Raw genomic sequence first — 17840 nt, forward strand, 5'->3', positions numbered from 1 at the left:
CGGCCAGACGTGGACCAACGCGCTATTGACAGGCTGAATTTGTGAAGCTCTTTTTCTTCAATAACTCATCTACTTCTTTGTGAAACTATAATCATTTGTTCGTTCGTACATGTACATCGCATCTACTGATTTCCTTCCCATTCGGATAATTTCGTCGTGTGCGTCGTTTCTTTAGTCTTAGAGTACATATAGCGCAACCTATGGATGGGCGTTCAGTTACGATTACTCTACTCAGTAGTAAGTCCTGCAGGTCAAATAGTGATACTGTCAATTTTTCAGTTAAGAGACTATGTACTGACTAGTTAGCAGTGCTAGGTGTAGTTAGTAACCGACGCTGTTTAAAATATGGCGGACTATTATGCCGTGGTCGGTGGAGGCAATATTATACTATGGGGGAGTTTCATCTGTGTATGCACGGGACCTGCGGTAGTAATCGAAGGCATCATGACAGCTGTGGACTACGTTAACATTACTGTGGACCACCAGCATTCCCTCATACTTGACGTCTTCCCCGGCAGCGATCGCATCTTCCGCTAATATAACTGCTAATGTCACAAAGCCAGAATCGTGGTACAGTGGTTCACAGAGCATGAGGGTGAACTCACATTGATGTCATGGCCACCAAATACCAATTACACAGATCTGGGACGCTATCGGTTGCTAGCTCCGCGCCCACAAACCACCAAATGAGCAATGTATGGGAATTTCGTGACCTGCGGGTACACATATGTTGTCAAATACCTCCGGAAACCTAACAAGGACTTATTGAACCCATGACACGCCGAATCGTTCCTGTATTACGTTCCAAAGGTATACCAACATACCATTAAAACGTGCTCATTACGTTTTGGTTTTAAGTACAGAGAAACACCATTTGTGTGAGCACGTGACGGCTGTTTCCTGACACCAACATTTTTTCAACTTTTCCGGTGGAGATGGGAACCAAACGTGCCCAGTGTACGTGTACTTAAAGCTTTCCGCTGGCTTTCGGACTTTCAGAAACGTCGAATCGTTAGCACAGGGGACGTGGAGGCATCAAGCCGACACATCACACAGACACGCGGCATCATCTGATCACAACAGAACGAGTGGTGAAGAGAGGCACTCAGGACACCAGGTCAGTAAGAAGAGTAGACATGGATCCTCTCAGAAGTACTACAGCACGAGAGCATTATAGGATTGCTGGACTGACCGACAACAACTGACTTAGGATGGAAACAGCTGAAATCAGGGCAGAGCTTACAGGTAGGGTGTCACCACGAACCGTCGGAATCAGTTGACTGGAAGTTGGGTGGAGATATCGAGTTCCAATACGTCATTTACTTCTGACACCACACCACAGAAAACATACATTCACATGGCTTAGAGACAGAGTCCAGTGGGATATTGAGTGGCATTCTGTGGTGTTCAGCGATGAATCTCGCTTCATTTTGTAGCATTCATATCGACGCCAACATGTCTGCTGACGACCTGATGAAACTGAGGAACTTGCGATTCTCGAAACCTTCCTAATATCATGGCGTGGGGAGCTACTGAATATGGCAACATGATTGATTATGTCACTGTTGGAGAGAGGCTAAACGCTTGCCAGTATGTGGCAAGAATGATAAACCCTGATGTTATACTTATCATTACCAGCGTGCCAAATGACATACGCCGACAGGATACTGCAACATCCCACACTACAGTTCAGACCACAAACGCCTTCAGGATTCTACGGTTCCTTGACTGTCTTGACCGAGTCCCCGATTTATCGCCCATAGAGCGTGTTGGGATACAATAAAAAGGCATATACTTTAATTTCAGCCTATAGCCAGTAATAGCCATGAGTTGATACAGCGCGTGCCCCAGGACTGGTAAGAAATAACCCGAATATGACATTCGGAGGCTTCACACATCCACGGCATAACAAATGCAAGAGTATATTTGTGTCCATCGGGATCTCATCTCATAGTTATGTTGAGGATGGATACCATTTCCAGATGGTATGCAAGTTTAATCATTCAGTACTCGTTATACAGGCTGTATTGGGAATAAGTGCAGGTATTTCGGTTGGTGACTGAGGACAGTTTACTGAGCAACATTACGTCAGTATTTACGTCATTTGCAGACGAATAATTACAGCTATTACAAGTCGCATGTTTTTAGACTGGGTTGTACCTCCAAGTACATGTGGCTCACGCAGGCCATTAATATTCATTTTCCCCTGTGCAACATGCCAGATGTTGAAGTGTGGACATGAGGATGCAAAACGGTGAGTCTGTTCTGCCAGGCGTTATTCACATCGCAGCCGAGGTACGGCCGTGCAGAAAACGTCACGTCGTAAGGCTTGTGACGTGTTTGTGTCAAGACTGTGTGTACATATTAAGGTGCCACATATAACAATATCTCCACTTATACCCGTTACACCCTGTATGTTACGAACATCTCTACAAAGTTTCATAAATATCGAACTAATCCCGTCGGTTCATTTGTTATATACTGATAAAAAAATTGTTTAACTGTGTTTATGGAGTATTAAGTAGTAGAGGAAGTTACCTGTGGTCCCGGCGCGGGCGGCGGCTGCGGGGCGCCGTGGTGGTAGTAGGCTGCGGCCGCCATGCGCGAAGCGGCGTGGGCCTCCAGCGCGAGGCCGTACTGCAGCTTGCTCTGCACCATGTAGTAGTGGTACAACCAGCCGTTCGCGCGCATCACCGCCGCCTCACGGTCGCTGCAACATCACAACACTTCCTGTTCTCTCATTCCATCAACGTCACACATTAAAAACATCTCTCACAGTTGCTAAGTAGCAACATTTCCACATCTGCAAGTGAAATTAAAAATCGCGCGTAACCGGTAATGCGCATTTATTTCAAAGAAGGGAACACGTCAACATTATTCAGAAGTGTGTCAAACGAGCATTGTCCTATTGCAAGATGGTAGCAGGATACTGCCTCATAAGAGATAACATATGAGGACGCAAGATGTCTACGACATACCGCTGTACCGATAGAGTTCCTTGAATGGCTAGCTGTGATATGGACCACAAAACATGACATCAGTGTGTGTCTACAAAACGTTGACAAAATGTGTCCTCTGTCCTCGACGCCACCAGTCTAACGAACAATGATCATAGTATTTAGTACAGAGCTGATATTTATCGCTGAAAATGATGAGACTTCACTCGCTAACAGTCCATACCTTTCAGCCAATGCATTTGTCAGACATTTCCCTCTCTTTTACAGAGAGAGATGTACGGAGCGGAGAAAGTGAGCCCCGCCCACACAGACTATCGTGTGAGAGGGGTGTTAGAGCGTGAACAAACTCCACCTATCTCACGTAGAGTTGAAAGTACATTTGTCCTGTTTTCGTATTTATCATTGAAACGAAAGTAGAAGTGAAACCGTGTAATAATGAATGCCTCATTGACATGTTCATTTTCAGTAAAAGTACTTACTGCTACATATTCTGTAACAACGACAAGAAACAGCGTCTAGTGATAATGTTAATTATTTTTTTGGCACACTCAATATTTCAAGAAATTTTCTTTGAGGAGTCGTAGGTAGCTTCCACATCGAGGCCAGAACTGCTACATTGCACATCTTGAGACTAATAACACGAACAGCTCTATTTCTACAGTGATGCTTACTTCATCGTTACACAAGGTACTTTATTTCTTAGATCTGTAACGTTGGCAGAGCGGGACACAAAATGCGGGTAGCCCGAATTCTTGCAACTACGTACTACCGATTCAGGACGGAGAGGGGAGTTATTACGGAAAGTTTAATAAAATTTAACAGTTGTGTACATTTACATGAACAAAGCTACAGATATCACACGGAATGCTTCCCCGATAACATCTGGGTACTTAAGCGTGGACCAGATACATAAAATCACACATATATTTTTTGTAAGAATAGGGCAATCGACAGAATATAGCTACCTCCAATGAGACTTGGCTGTTTATTCAATTTTGCACCTGTGTTTACCATGATCAGATAAGGAACTTCAGGTCCCCTCTTACATCAAATCAGACGCCCTATATTTTACAATGTAAACATACTTATTGATATGTGATAATGAACTGTAGCAGCAATGGTAAATATTGAAATAACTGCCTTGATTTCAACTTCAAAATATAGACAGTAACAAGAAGAACAGCAGAAAAGAAAAGGGGAAAAAGGAAATAAAATGTTACTAAAACTTCGGGTAACAACAGTGAGAATGGAGATTATGCTGTTCAAGAACTCTGCATGAAAATGGAAAACATACCATTGTATGAAATAATGTCTTACACGGAAGGACAATACGGCGATGAGAAGAACACCACGAATCAAAAATTAGGAAAGGGGAATACAAGATTGGTCGGAAAAGTTCAGTGAATGGTCTCAGAAAATAAAGGAAACAAGAGTTACGAATAAAATACCTGCCCATCAAAGTACTCACCATTAGCTGCTATACACTTCTTTAGACGGTAGTCCAGCTGCTAGAGACTGTCAGCAGACATTTCTCGTGGAATCGTTCGAAGCACTGTGGTCACGCGTTGTTGGATATCAGCATCATTACAGGAGCTGAGACCTGCTGCTACCAGGACGATCGGGAGACCAAGCGACAGCCAATGGCACTGTGTTCATCGTTTCCTCGCCTCCCAAAACACTCATCTGACAAAATCAAAGATTAAGACGATGCTGACTGTCTTTTTCGACAGCAAAACGTGATCCATCACGAATTTCTGTCCGAAGGCACACCATTGATTGTCGCTTGGTCTCCGTATCGTTTCTGTAGCACCAGATCTCTCCCCCTGTAATTATGCTAATATCCAAAACGTATGAGCACAGTGCTGCAAGCGATTCCACAACAAGCTTTTACTGATAGTTTCCAACAGCTTTACAACCGATGTCAGAAGTGTATTGTAGCTAATAATGGTTACTTCATAGGACGGTAAAGGTATTATGTTGGTAACGCTTCTCTGCTTTACTTTCTGAGACCATTCACTGAACGCACCAGACACACTTTGTACTAGAGACAAATACAGCCTAATAATCCTGGTTCCATTCAGTTAATCGAGTTATTTTTATGAGTTCCATAATTCGGAACTGATTTAATCACTGATCATTTCCAACCGAATACACGTAAGAAATATCGGTTACTGTAAACGTGATGACCTACAGTAGGAGTGATGAATCCAATTTTCTTCCCATACAGATAAAACGTAAGGTCCGCGGTGCTCAAGCTGTGAACGTTCTTCTGACCTGAGTGCAGGAAGAGTGCAACTTTTCGTTCGCCGCGACATTACGAGGAGGAGGATGGCTGTCCATTACCCCGACTGCCTTTTACTCCCGGCACTCAGTTTCATAACAGGGTGTGTTGACCAGGGCTTCCAGGGCCACTAGTGAACCGCTTTACCCGCTTGTCCAAGCGTAGTTTCCCATATGGTTTGCATGTAAATCGGCAAACGGAATTTATAAAGCGTTTAATCATATATAATCAACACTAGCCAATGATATGGCAGGCATTTATCCACTTCCATAAAACCTGCTGGATTGTGATAGATACTGCGCGTACATGTGCGACAGTCTGTATCAAGACACGCTTGAAGCAATGTCGACCACAAAACAATCCTAATCTTAAAAGAAAGAAAGTTTTCCATCATACAAGAAGCTGCAGCTTCATCTTCGTGAAAGACAACGGACACCTCCCTTATTTCTGAGAAACAGGACTTGGAGCACGTTACACGGGAAAATGGGAGATGTGGTGGAAATGCATGATATTCAGCTGACCTAAGTCACACAGAGACAGGAAGAAAGATTAGTGGTTAATGTCTTGTCATCGTCAAAGTGAGTTGAGGAATCAGTGGAACGACAGAACAACAGAAATTCTTAACAGTTTCCCAAAGTAAGTGCCAATCATGCCAAGATCGTGCATTTATCTCCGCCATGCAAACGCTACTCATTTACTTCCTGACACATAAATGGTATTGGCAGTATTTCCTGTCACTACTGCTCTAACTTGAACTTTCTACCGAGCTGGGTGGCGCAGCATTTAATCCAGTGGACTAGCATTCGGGAGGAACAGGGTTCTAATCCTCGTTCCGCCAACCAGATTTAGGTTTTTGTTATTTTCTTAATTCGATTAACGCGAATGACGGGGTGGCTTGTTTGTAAAGGACACAGCCGAATTCTTTCCTGACCTGTTTCCTATCCAGGGTCGTGTTCCATTACTAATGACATCGTCGTCAATGGTACGTTAAATATTATACTTGTTTCAGTGGTATCGCTCACTGTTTTTTGCTGTCCTCTACCCATCCACTGAGGGAAATTCTTGTCGTTGCATGGTAATGAATTCGATATATTCCATTTACCTTCACGTCGTTTATTGACGCTCCATTACACATGTTGACAAATAATTTCAAAATATGATTGTTACTTGCCAGGCAATGAATAGAGAGAAAGTGGTCAGGAAGTCAAAAACCGAGTCACAATTGAGAACAGCCGACGTTAATTAACAGCTCGGTCACTTTTATTGCAGAACTGATGTCAAGTTCAATTCATAATTACCTCTAAATTCGCAATTAAGTATTTGGCAGAGGGTTCGTCGAACCACCTTCAAACTATTTATCTACCGTCCCACTCTCTAACAACGAGCAGGAAAAATCAACACCTAAATCACTCCTTGCGAGCTCAGATAATGATGATAATTTCTTCCTATTTAGGTAGGGGTCAACAAAATATTTTCACAGTCTGAGGAGAAAGATTGTGATTGAAATTTCGTGACAAGGGCCTGCCGCAATGAAAATGCCTTAGTTTTAATGATTGCCACCCCACTTCGCGTATCATATCAGTGACACTCTCTCCCCTTCTTTGAACTTCTTCGATGTCCTCCGTCAATCCTATCTGATACATATCCCTCGCCGCACAGCAATACACCGGAAGAGGGCGCCCAAACGCGGGGTAAGTAGTCTCTACAGGAAACCTGTTGAATTTTCTAACTATTCTGCCAATAACTCTAAGTCTTTGGTTTGCTTTCCTCTCAATATTATCAGTGTGATCGTCACATTTTAAGTTATTCGTTATTGTAATCCTAAGTATTTGGTTGAATTTACAGCCTTTGGATTTGAATGATTTATAGTGTAACTAAAATTAAGCGGATTCCTTTTAATACTCAAGTGGATGACTTCATACCCATCATTATTTAGTGGTTCATGTGGTTCAAGTGGCTCTGCGACTTAACTTCTGAGGTCATCAGTCGCCTAGAACATAGAACTAATTAAACCTAACTAACCTAAGGACGTCACACACATCCATGCCCGAGGCAGGATTCGAACCTGCGACCGTAGCGGGCGCTCGGTTCCAGACTGTAGAGCCTAGAACCGCACGGCGACTCCGGCCGGCCATTATTTAGTCAATTGCCACTTTTCGCTCCATACAGTTATCATGTCTAAATCATTTTGCAAATGGATTTGATGTTCTGATGACTCCACAAGACGGCAAATGACAGAATCCTCTGCAGACAATCTAAGGGGACTTCTCATGTTATCTCCTAAATCGTTTATGTAGATGAGGAAGATCGGAGGGCCTGTAACACTTCCTTGCCTTGTGGAACGCCAGATATTACTTTGTTTTACTCGACTACTTTCCGTCAATTACTACGAACTGAGACTTTTCTGACAGGAAATCACGAATACAGTCGTTCAATTGAGACGATAGACACCCAGGTTGATTTGATGTCGCTTGTGAGGAAATCTAAAAATAGGGAATCTATTCCACATCCCCTGTCGAGAGCATATATTTCTTCGTGTGAATAAAGAGTTAATTGTGATTTACAACAACGATATTTTCTGAATCCGAGCTGACTATTTGTCAGTAAATACTTTCCTTCGAGATAATTCATAATGTTTGAACACAATATGTTCCAAAATCCCAATACAATCGACGTTAATGGCAGGAGTTTGTAAATCAGTGGATTACTCCTATTTCTTTTCTCGTGAATAATGGCTTCATCACAAGGTTCCTTTTGCTTGATAAATGACATTTGTTTACATCACGGAATTTCCATTTTTCCCAGGATAGAGTGCGATTTTGTCGCTTGTGACTTAGGCTCACCATTATTGAAAAACACTTTGCCACGTTCTAGGACGAGCGGCCCAGGGCCATATCGGCGGATCTCTTTGGCAACGGGGAGAGTCCGTTACAGTTAGCTAGCCATTCCCGAGACGCTGCATCATGATTCACGCTGCGGGTCGAGGCGCAAAGTTGATTGACTGGTCCCATAAATACTGGCGAGCCCTCCTCCACATCCCTCGCTGAGTCCCTTCCCTTCTCTTTTTAACCATTCTCGGTCCACTGGGTAACGTCTAACAGTCGCTGTTTTCTTTCCCGCTTTCCGAGGATCAGCAGAAAGGTCGAGAATGTTCCTCCAGGCGACTGGTGGCCTTCACTAGCGAGCTAGACGGATGTATTATTTCACTTCATACTCTCATGAAACGTAGTTCTCTATTTTCATTTGCTTGCATTCGACGGGCCACCAATAGAAAGACAGGAGATTTTCTACCGAACGTTAGAGCGCGTCAGCTTAAGCATCGCATCACTTCTGAGTAGAAATTTATTTTTCTCTTTATCTAACGGGTTCGTCTCCGCAGCAGTGCAGTAAGCATGTCTGCCTGCTCACGTGCAGGACCCTGGTTTGATTACCGGGTGCACTCAGCCTTGTGGGGTCACCGACGATCTACTTGAAGGAAAAGTGACGGCTGTGGTTTGTGAGAGAGGTGAGTTGACCACCTGATCATCCAGACTGACGTTCAGTGGCGCCATACAAAGATGACGACGCAATAGACGATTGTCATCACTTGGGCCTTTCGGCCTGATCGCAGCGCTTAATTTTAATTCTGATGACATCTTTAGTTATAAACTTGTTCTTCGTTCTCAGTTTCCTTTAAATCATCCCTTTCCCTTACATTTCCAATAAGATATATGCGTGATACTGACGGAATCTGGTTTCCTGTGTGCCGTTAATACTAGCTGCCTTTACGTCGTTTGTGTTTCTGTCATGACATTATGGTCCCTTGTGGGTGACCTTCACTTGTACCCTTTCACTCAACAACCACGTGCTCTCTCTTACACTGAGTAAATGCGATGCGGAGCAACATTCGTCACTATACCGTATTCGTGCAGTTTTTCTTCTTCGTGAGATTATGAACAAAGCCGTTTTCCGTAATTTTGACACATTTTTTGGCAGAGTGATTCTTTTTTGAAATACGATTATCAAATTACGTATATAATATTAAAACGTTGCAGAACGTTGCAAAAGTATATGTGTTCAGACAGGTAACGATATTTGTTCAGAGTACTACTCGTCATTTTATAATTTGGTAAAAATTGAATGAGGGAGTTACTACTTTTTATCAGTGTCAATTGGTGCGATGTTACACTTCATTGCTATCGGGGAAATCATTAATTACTAGCCGAGTACCAGGGTACTCATTTCTTCCGATCTTCTGTTTGTCTGTCTACTCCTCTCACTCTCTAACCGTCTCTTCCTCCCCTCTCTGTCCACCCCCTCCTCTTTCCTTCCTCTGTCCCTCTGCTCATTTCCTCGCCGTTTATCTCCCCTCCACCCTCTAAGTCCACCTCCTCCTACCCCATCTCTCTATCCATCCCATCCTCCCACCTCTCTCTGTCCTTTTCCTTCTCCTCCTCCACTCTCTCTATTCATCTCTAACTCTTTCCTTTCTCTGGCCATTTACCCTCTCTCTGTCCAATTCATCCACGCACCTCTTTGTACATCTCCTACCCATTCTCTCACCATGTTATCATCCCTACCCCAAAGTAGTGCGTGTACCAAGTTAAGCTGAAATCGATGGGGGGTTGAGAAGGAGGTTTTTACCCTTCGCTTTCCCCGCGTACGCACACTCACATGTATTTAACAAAGATTTAATATATTTCACAGATATTTGTATACATAGTTAACCTACATCTCTAACGAATTTCTCATTGCAGTTTCGTTTTCACGCATCTCACTGTTTATGACGTCATATCTCGTGACATACGTGTGGTACAAAGATACAAATTTGCTATTAAATTCAGTGGTATATGTGAATACCGTCTGCAAAGTACATTGCGAATCCAGTTAGTAGTAAAGAAGAAATACATTAAAACATGATGCATGAAGCGGCAGTTTAACTGCATGAGCAGTTAAAATGTAGTAAGCGATAGATTTTTTATGCTTCGAAATTTTTTGGGGGCTGCCAGCTCGAAAAACATTTCATAAGGGTTTGAAATTATGCGTAAAGTTCGTTACAACCATTTATGTTCTCTCATTGTCAAACACCCCTTGCAATCTCTGGGTATTTGCGCGTCTTGGGCTACACTTCTTTCTCACATTCACCACTTTGATAATAGGTGTTTCTTACCCCCGTAGCGAGTATTTCGAGACAGTTGGTGACAAGTGAATCAAGCTTCATTGAAATCAGTCCAGTGGTTTAGGAGGAAATGTGAAACATACATACGGCAGAGGTTCGAGTCCTCCCTCGGGCATGGGTGTGTGTGTTTGTCCTTAGGATAGTTTAGGTTAAGTAGTGTGTAAGTTTAGGGACTGACGACCTTAGCAGTTAAGTCCCATAAGATTTCACACACATTTGAAACATACATACATACATACCTCAATTTTTATAATATGTATGGATGTCGTAGTTGTAGTCTAGTTAATAGTGGCCTGGTTGCCAGGAACACTAACTCATCAAGATAAGCCTGACAGACAGACTGGAAAATAACTGTCAATTCTCAGAGATTAATATCAAAATTGTAACAGATCACCGTGTTCGAGTAATGTACAGTATATAGTAAATTGTGCAGCATGCGGAAGGGCAATTATTTGTAAACTAGGTGATGAGCCATTTGTATATACTGCAGTAAATCACAATTAATAGTTAAATTTGACATGGGTGATATATGACGGTTTATGATAATAATAGAAACGGTTCTCGGGAGAGACGTCGGATGTCGTTATGAAACTGTCACAATATTTCATCGGCGCAGCTGAGCGACATCTTTAGGCGTGACAGCTCACACCTTAGGTGCCGACTGAATCCTCCGGTTATGCCAGTGCAAGCAGACAACGAGCAGGAATGCAGGTGCTAAATTCGGTCGCCAATGATGAATATTTCCTGATCCGTAGCGGAAAACACTGCTACACTACCTGTCGGACGATGAATCAATAGCCCTGGGCCACGCGCAAGGCAGTCGTTCGTACCGAGCGTTGTCGGCGGCCGCTGCAGCTCCCTCCGTTGGGAGCCGCTCGTATATGTCCGCGCTGGAGTGTGACCATCCTTGCCGTTGTCATGCGAATATCTTTGTCGTCACCGAAACGTCATTCCCTGTGTGACCACTAATTTTCTCTTGTACTCACTGTGATTTTAAGATTGCCAGTGCTGGATCCCATGCTATGTTAAGCTGGCGACCTGTGTATCTGTTCATCAGATTTGTCGAGTTGTGGATTTCCATCGCTTCTTTAATAAGGCTGTCCCAGTGAGAAAACGCCTGGTACTTTAGCAGTCCGTATTGTCTTCCACACGACGACTATGTTCAGCCACTGCTAATTTCTCTGAATTGTGTGCCGTCGATGTTCGACGCATCTGTCTGCCACAATGCGACAAGTTTGTCCTACGTATCACGTCCCGTAGTTACAAGAAATCTTATAGACATTACGCCTTCTCAAACTAAGTTTGTCTTTCAGTTTGGCTAGAAGAGCTCTGAGTTTCGTAGATGGACGGAAGATACATTCAACTTTGTTTCTCCATTAATCTTGCTATTCTGAAAAAAAAAAACGTGAAGTCATATGGCAAGACGTCCATTCCTTTTTGTTATTCACTTTCTTCCAGCTCCTCATTTTGTCTGACACGCGCCGGGTGTAAGGAACGGCGAATCTCCGGTTCGGAATATGTATTATGCAAGAATACGGTACGGAGATGGCATAGCTCATCGGATAAGTTATCTGAATCCTATATGTCTCATGCTCTGAGGAACAATTTCCTAAGCACGCCACTACTTTGCGAAGGATGGAGACAGCTTGTTGGCTACAGTCTAAGTCCGTGTGTAGGTTTACGGCACACAGAGGGACACAAGGTGCCACACTCTTTTCTCCACTCGTCTCCACACACGTCCAGGAAACGTAGTTTTTCTCCATCTCCATCGTGAAGTTGATGTTAGAATGTAGAGAATTTATATGTAGGAAGACATCCGAGAATGCAGTTCTGTGGGGCCATATCACGAAGGCGACATCCACATGTCACTGAAAACACGTTGGTTTTAACAATTCCGATTGTACTGCTCTCTCCTCGAAAAATTAGCCACAACGGATGACAAGGGACTATCCATTGCTACATCGTCAATCTTTTAAAAGTATTTGAATTTGACTTAAAACATAGGCTGATGTGAGCACGTTCTCAAAAGGAATCAACAAAATCCCCTACCAGCTTCTCGCCAACAGGCAACAGTGATATCTGCAATGGCATTCGAGTGAAAACTGAGACCACGTCAAAACTCACAAGAATATGTGATAGTCGAGGTCGTAAGTTTTTGAACCAACGAACGCAGCTTTCTAATTTTTGGAAGTGCTGCTCACATTTTCCCACCAAATGGCTCAACTGCGCTGCCAGATGTTGTGCCAAATTGTACGTCTTCATCCCTGTATTAGCAAAAATTGATCGAAGTTGAATGTTGTCCTTATGAATGTTAGCAATGCTTATAGCCTGGGTGGAACGCGTGCCTGTGTACGAAATCACTTAGCCATAACTTTGGAAATCGTGCTGTTCTTAAGAACTTCTAAAGTTCTTCGTTATATTTTGATCGTGGGATCGTGGGGTCGTGTGATTCAGCACTGACCAAATTATCAGCGGCCACGAGGCGAAAATATTGATCGTACAAGAAATGACGATTCGGTGGCTACAAATACACTCTAAGGAAAAAAGAAAAACGACACACCATGAAGGGTATTATTCGAAATGGACGGAAATTGGCAGATGGGACGCATATGTGCAGACAAACAAATAATTACAATTTCAGAAAAATTGGATGGTTTATTCTAGAAAAAGAACTTCACAAATTGAGCAATTCAATAACGTGTTGGTCCACCTCTGGGCCTCAAGCAGTTACTCGGCTTGGAGTTCACTGATAAAGTTGTTGAATGTCCTCCTGAGAGATATCGTGCCAAATCGCGTCCAATTTGCGCATTACGTCGTCAAAATCCATATATGGTTATGGACCCTGCCCATAATGCTCCAACCGTTCTCAGTTCTACATCTACATGGATACTCTGCAAATCACATTTACGTGCCTGACAGAGGGTTCATCGAACCACCTTCACAATTCTCTATTATTCCAATCTCGTATAGCGCGTGGAAAGAAGGAACACCTATATCTTTCCGTACGAGCTCTGATTTCACTTATTTTATCATGGTGATCGTTCCGCCCTGTGTAGGTCCGTGTCAACAAAATATTTTCGCATTCGGAGGAGAAAGTTGGTGATTGGAATTTCGTGAGAAGATTCCGTCGCAACGAAAAACGCCTTTCTTTTCATGATTTCCAGCCCAAATCCCATATCATTTCTGTGACACTCTCTCCCATATTTCGCGATAATACAAAACGTGCTGCCTTTCTTTGAACTTTTTCGATGTACTCCGTCAGTCCTATCTGGTAAGGATCCCACACCGCGCAGCAGTATTCTAAAAGAGGACAGACAAGCGTAGTGTAGGCAGTTTCCTTAGTAGGTCTGTTACATTATGTGTCCTGCCAATAAAACGCAGCATCTGATTAGCCTTCCCCACAACATTTTCTATGTGTTCTTTCCAATTTAAGTTGTTCGGAATTGTAATACCTACGTATTTAGTTGAATTTACAGCTTTTAGATTAGACTAATTTATCGTGTAACCGAAGTTTAACGAGTTCCATTTAGTGCTATCGTGGATGATCTCACACTTTTCGTTATTTAGGATCAACTGCCACTTATCCACCATTCAGATATTTCTTCTAAATCGTTTTGCAGTTTGTTCTGATCTTCTGATAACTTTATTAGTCGTTAAACGACGGCGTCATCTGAAAAAAACCTAAGACGGCTGCTCAGATTGTCTCCCAAACCGTTTATATAGATACGGAACAGCAAAGGACCGATAAGACTACCTTGTGGAACGCCTGAAATCACTTCTGTTTTACTCGATGACTTTCCGTCAATTACTACGAACTGTGACCTCTGACAGTAAATCGCAAATCCAGTCACATCACTGAGACGATATTCCATTAGCACGCAATTTCACTACGAGCCGCTTGTGTGGTACCAGTGTCAAAAGCCTTCTGGAAATCCAGGAATGCGGAATCGATCTGAAATCCCTTGCAAATAGCACTCAGCAGTCCATCTGAATAAAGAGCTAGTTGTGTTTCACAGGAACGATGTTTTCTAAACCTATGTTGACTGTGTATCAATAGACCGTTTCCTTCGAGGTAATTCATAATGTTCGAACACGGTGACCTTGCTGGCCAAGGTAAGGTTTGGCAAGCACGAATACAAGCAATAGAAGCTCTCGCCGTGTGCGGGCGTACATTATGTTGCTGAAATATAAACCTAGAGTGACTTGCCATGGAAGATAGTAAAACGTGGCGTAAAATATCGTCAATGTGCCGCTGTGCTGCAAGGGTGCCGTGGATGACAAGCAAAGGTTGGTATTCCACCACTGCCCGGAGCACCTCAAGACACGTCTTCGCTGGTCATCGGGACTAATTACGGAAGACAATTCTATTCCAGTCAAGGCGCCCAGTATATCGGTGGGATACCAATCTGACTGCAGCCCACCATACGGCCTGGAAACCAGGAGAGATGGTCTGGGGTGCCATTTCTCTTCATAGCAGGACCCCTTACAACTCAGCGGTACGTCAACGATATTCTACGCCCCGTCGTTGTCCTTCATGACAAGCCATCCTGAGCTTATATTTGAGCAAGATAATCAGCGCCCGCCTATAGCGAGAGTTTCTGCTGTTTGTCTTCGTGCTTGCCAAACCCTACCTTGGCCAGCACGTTCGCCGGATCTCTCTCCGATCGTGTACTTTTTGAGCATTATGGCCAGGTCACTCCACTCATCTCGGGATTTTCATGTTCTAACGCGCCAGTTGGGCAGAATTTCTTCCTCAAGAAGAGATCCAACAACTCTCTCAGTCAATGCCAAGGCGAATAACTACTTCCGTAATGGCCAGAGGTGTACCAACGGGTTATTGAGTTGCTGAATTTGTGAAGCACTTTCTCTTGAATAAATCATTCAGTTTTTTCTAAAATTCTAATCATTTGTACGTCTGTGCATGTACATCAAATCTTTCGATTTCGATCCCATTCGCATAATTCCTTGGTGATGCGCCTCATTTTCTTCCGAGGGTGTACATCGGATGACAACGGCGACGGTGTCCACTCGCCAATGTGGACGCGTATACTGGCATGCGGCTCCCGCGACATGGCGCTGGGGCGGCCGAAGGCAGCGCACACTCTGAACGACGGCCATTGCAAGTGCGCCGAAGCTCTTGGTTTATCGTCCAGTGGATGGCGTAGCTGTCTTTCCCACTGCCGATCAGGAAATCCTCACTATTGGCCGACGAATTTAGCGCCTTTTCGCCAGCACGTTTTAAACAGGAGGCTTCAGTCACGGCTCAGAAGTTAGATAAGAACAGCATTGTCGGTCATCTGTAATTATACCACACTCCCACCCGGCGACTGAGGGAACAACCTCCAAATTTAACTTTCGCCATACTACAGACAGCAGTTTCCCAGCAAGTCGTCTCAGCAGCAGCTCAGAATTGTATTCGTCGCACCTGAAGATGAAATATTGCGGGAATTTCACGAAGACATCAGACACTCCTCTTGAGAAACATCTCTACAATTAGTCCGTCGGGAAAGCCTCGAGCAACAATTACAGTATCACAGGCAAAAATTTTCCAGTTACCATGGGTCCGCAAGGAAGCCATTTGCGAGAAAGTATGTAATGGTTGGCTATAAACAACCACTGACTTTAAAATAACGATCTGTTTATTTGAAATGTAAACTTTTAGAAAAAAATTCTTCATCTAAAGCAACTTAGTTTTCGCCTATGCCACTATGAAACGTTGGGGAATATAGCACACACATGGCGGGGCGTCGGCACACATTTTGTTGCTGATATAAGACCACAGCTAACGACCCTCTGGATTCTACTGTCTGGGGTCATCTCAAAACTGCAGTGAGCAGTACTTCCGTTGTTGTGGTTGAAGAAGTGGAGCAGAGACTTGTCTTGCCTTGTTAAGCTTCACGACATCATCCCGATGTGTTTGGAAGAATTCCTAACTCAAATGGTTCTGAGCACTATGGGACTTAGCATCTTATGTCATCAGTCCCCTAGAACTTAGAACTACTTAAACCTAACTAACCTAAGGACATCACACACATCCATGCCCGAGGCAGGATTCGAAACTGCGACCGTAGCAGCCCCGCGGTTCCGGACTGCAGCGCTAGAACCGCACGGCCACCGCGGCCGGCCCGATATAGTTGCACTATCGGTCGGAGGAGGGGTTCACGTATCGTACAGCCATTACGGCGCCTTCCATGACAACCAGCGGCGTACATTGGCCTCACACAATGCCACCCGAAAGCAGCAGGGAACCTCCACCTTGCAGCATTCTCTGGACAGTGCGTCTAAGGCGTTCAGCCTGACCGCGTTGCCTCCAAATACGTCTCCGACGATTTTCTGGTTGAAGGCATATGTGACACTCATCGGTGAAGAGAACGTGATGCCAATTCTGATCTTGTCCATTCGACATTTTGTTGGGCCCGCCTGTACCCCGCTGCATGGTGTCGTGGTATCAAAGATGTACTTCGCCATGGACGTCGGGAGTGAAGTTACACATCATGCAGCCTATTCCGCACAGTTTGAGTCGTAACACGAGGTTCTGTGGATGCAGGAAGAGCATTACTCAACATGGTGGCGTTGCTGTCAGGGTTCCTCCGAGTCATAATCCATAGGTAGCGGTCATCCACTGCAGTAGTAGCCCTTGGGTGACCTCAGTGAAGCATGTCATCGACAGTTCCTGTCTCTCTGTATCTCCTCCATGTCCGAACAACATCACTGTGGTTCACTCCGAGACGCCTGGACACTTCCCTTGTTGAGAGCCCTTCCTAGCACAAAGCAACAATGCAGACGCGATCGAACCGCGATATTGACCGTCTAGGCATGGTTGGACTACAGACAACACGAGCCGTGTACCTCCTTCCTGGTGGAATGACTGGAACTGATTGACTGTCGGACCCCCTCTGTCTAATAGGCGCTGCTCATGCTTGGTTGCCGGCCGCGGTGGTCTAGCGGTTCTAGGCGCGCAGTCGGGAACCGCGCGACTGCTACGGTCGCAGGTTCGAATCCTGCCTCGGGCATGGATGTGTGTGATGTCCTTAGGTTAGTTAGGTTTAAGTAGTTCTAAGTTCTAGGGGACTGATGACCACAGCTGTTAAGTCCCATAGTGCTCAGAGCCATTTGAACCATCATGCTAGGTTGTTTACATTTTTGGGCGGGTTTAGTGACATCCCTGAACAATCAAAGGGACTGTGTCGGTGATACAATATCCACAGTCAACTATCTTCATGAGATCTGGTGAGCGGGGTGATGCAAAACTTTTTTTGATGTGTGCATTTTGATACAGGCAGTACCTGTGGTTTTATTGCATGTCTTGAGATCTTCGCTTTCAATGTAGGCAGCAATTAAAGCCATCCGCCATCTATTGGCTGTGTTATGCCTTACAGTGTTGGAAGAAAGTGAGTACTGGTGTCCGAATGTTTTCTATTCAGTTACACAGATGGCAGTTGTC

At 44.1% G+C, this 17840-nt stretch overlaps 1 protein-coding gene across 1 annotated transcript in view; it reads right to left on the reverse strand.

The window, feature by feature from the left end:
- LOC126249291 (neuronal PAS domain-containing protein 4) overlaps positions 1-17840 on the reverse strand; it is a 462434-nt gene that overhangs the window by 199648 nt on the left and 244946 nt on the right. Inside the window, exon 5 of the mRNA XM_049950945.1 lies at positions 2539-2710. Coding sequence (XP_049806902.1) covers positions 2539-2710 — 172 coding nt within the window. The remainder of the gene's footprint in view (positions 1-2538; positions 2711-17840) is intronic.

Source organism: Schistocerca nitens, chromosome 3 (assembly GCF_023898315.1).
Source record: "Schistocerca nitens isolate TAMUIC-IGC-003100 chromosome 3, iqSchNite1.1, whole genome shotgun sequence".
Lineage (NCBI taxonomy): Eukaryota > Metazoa > Arthropoda > Insecta > Orthoptera > Acrididae > Schistocerca > Schistocerca nitens.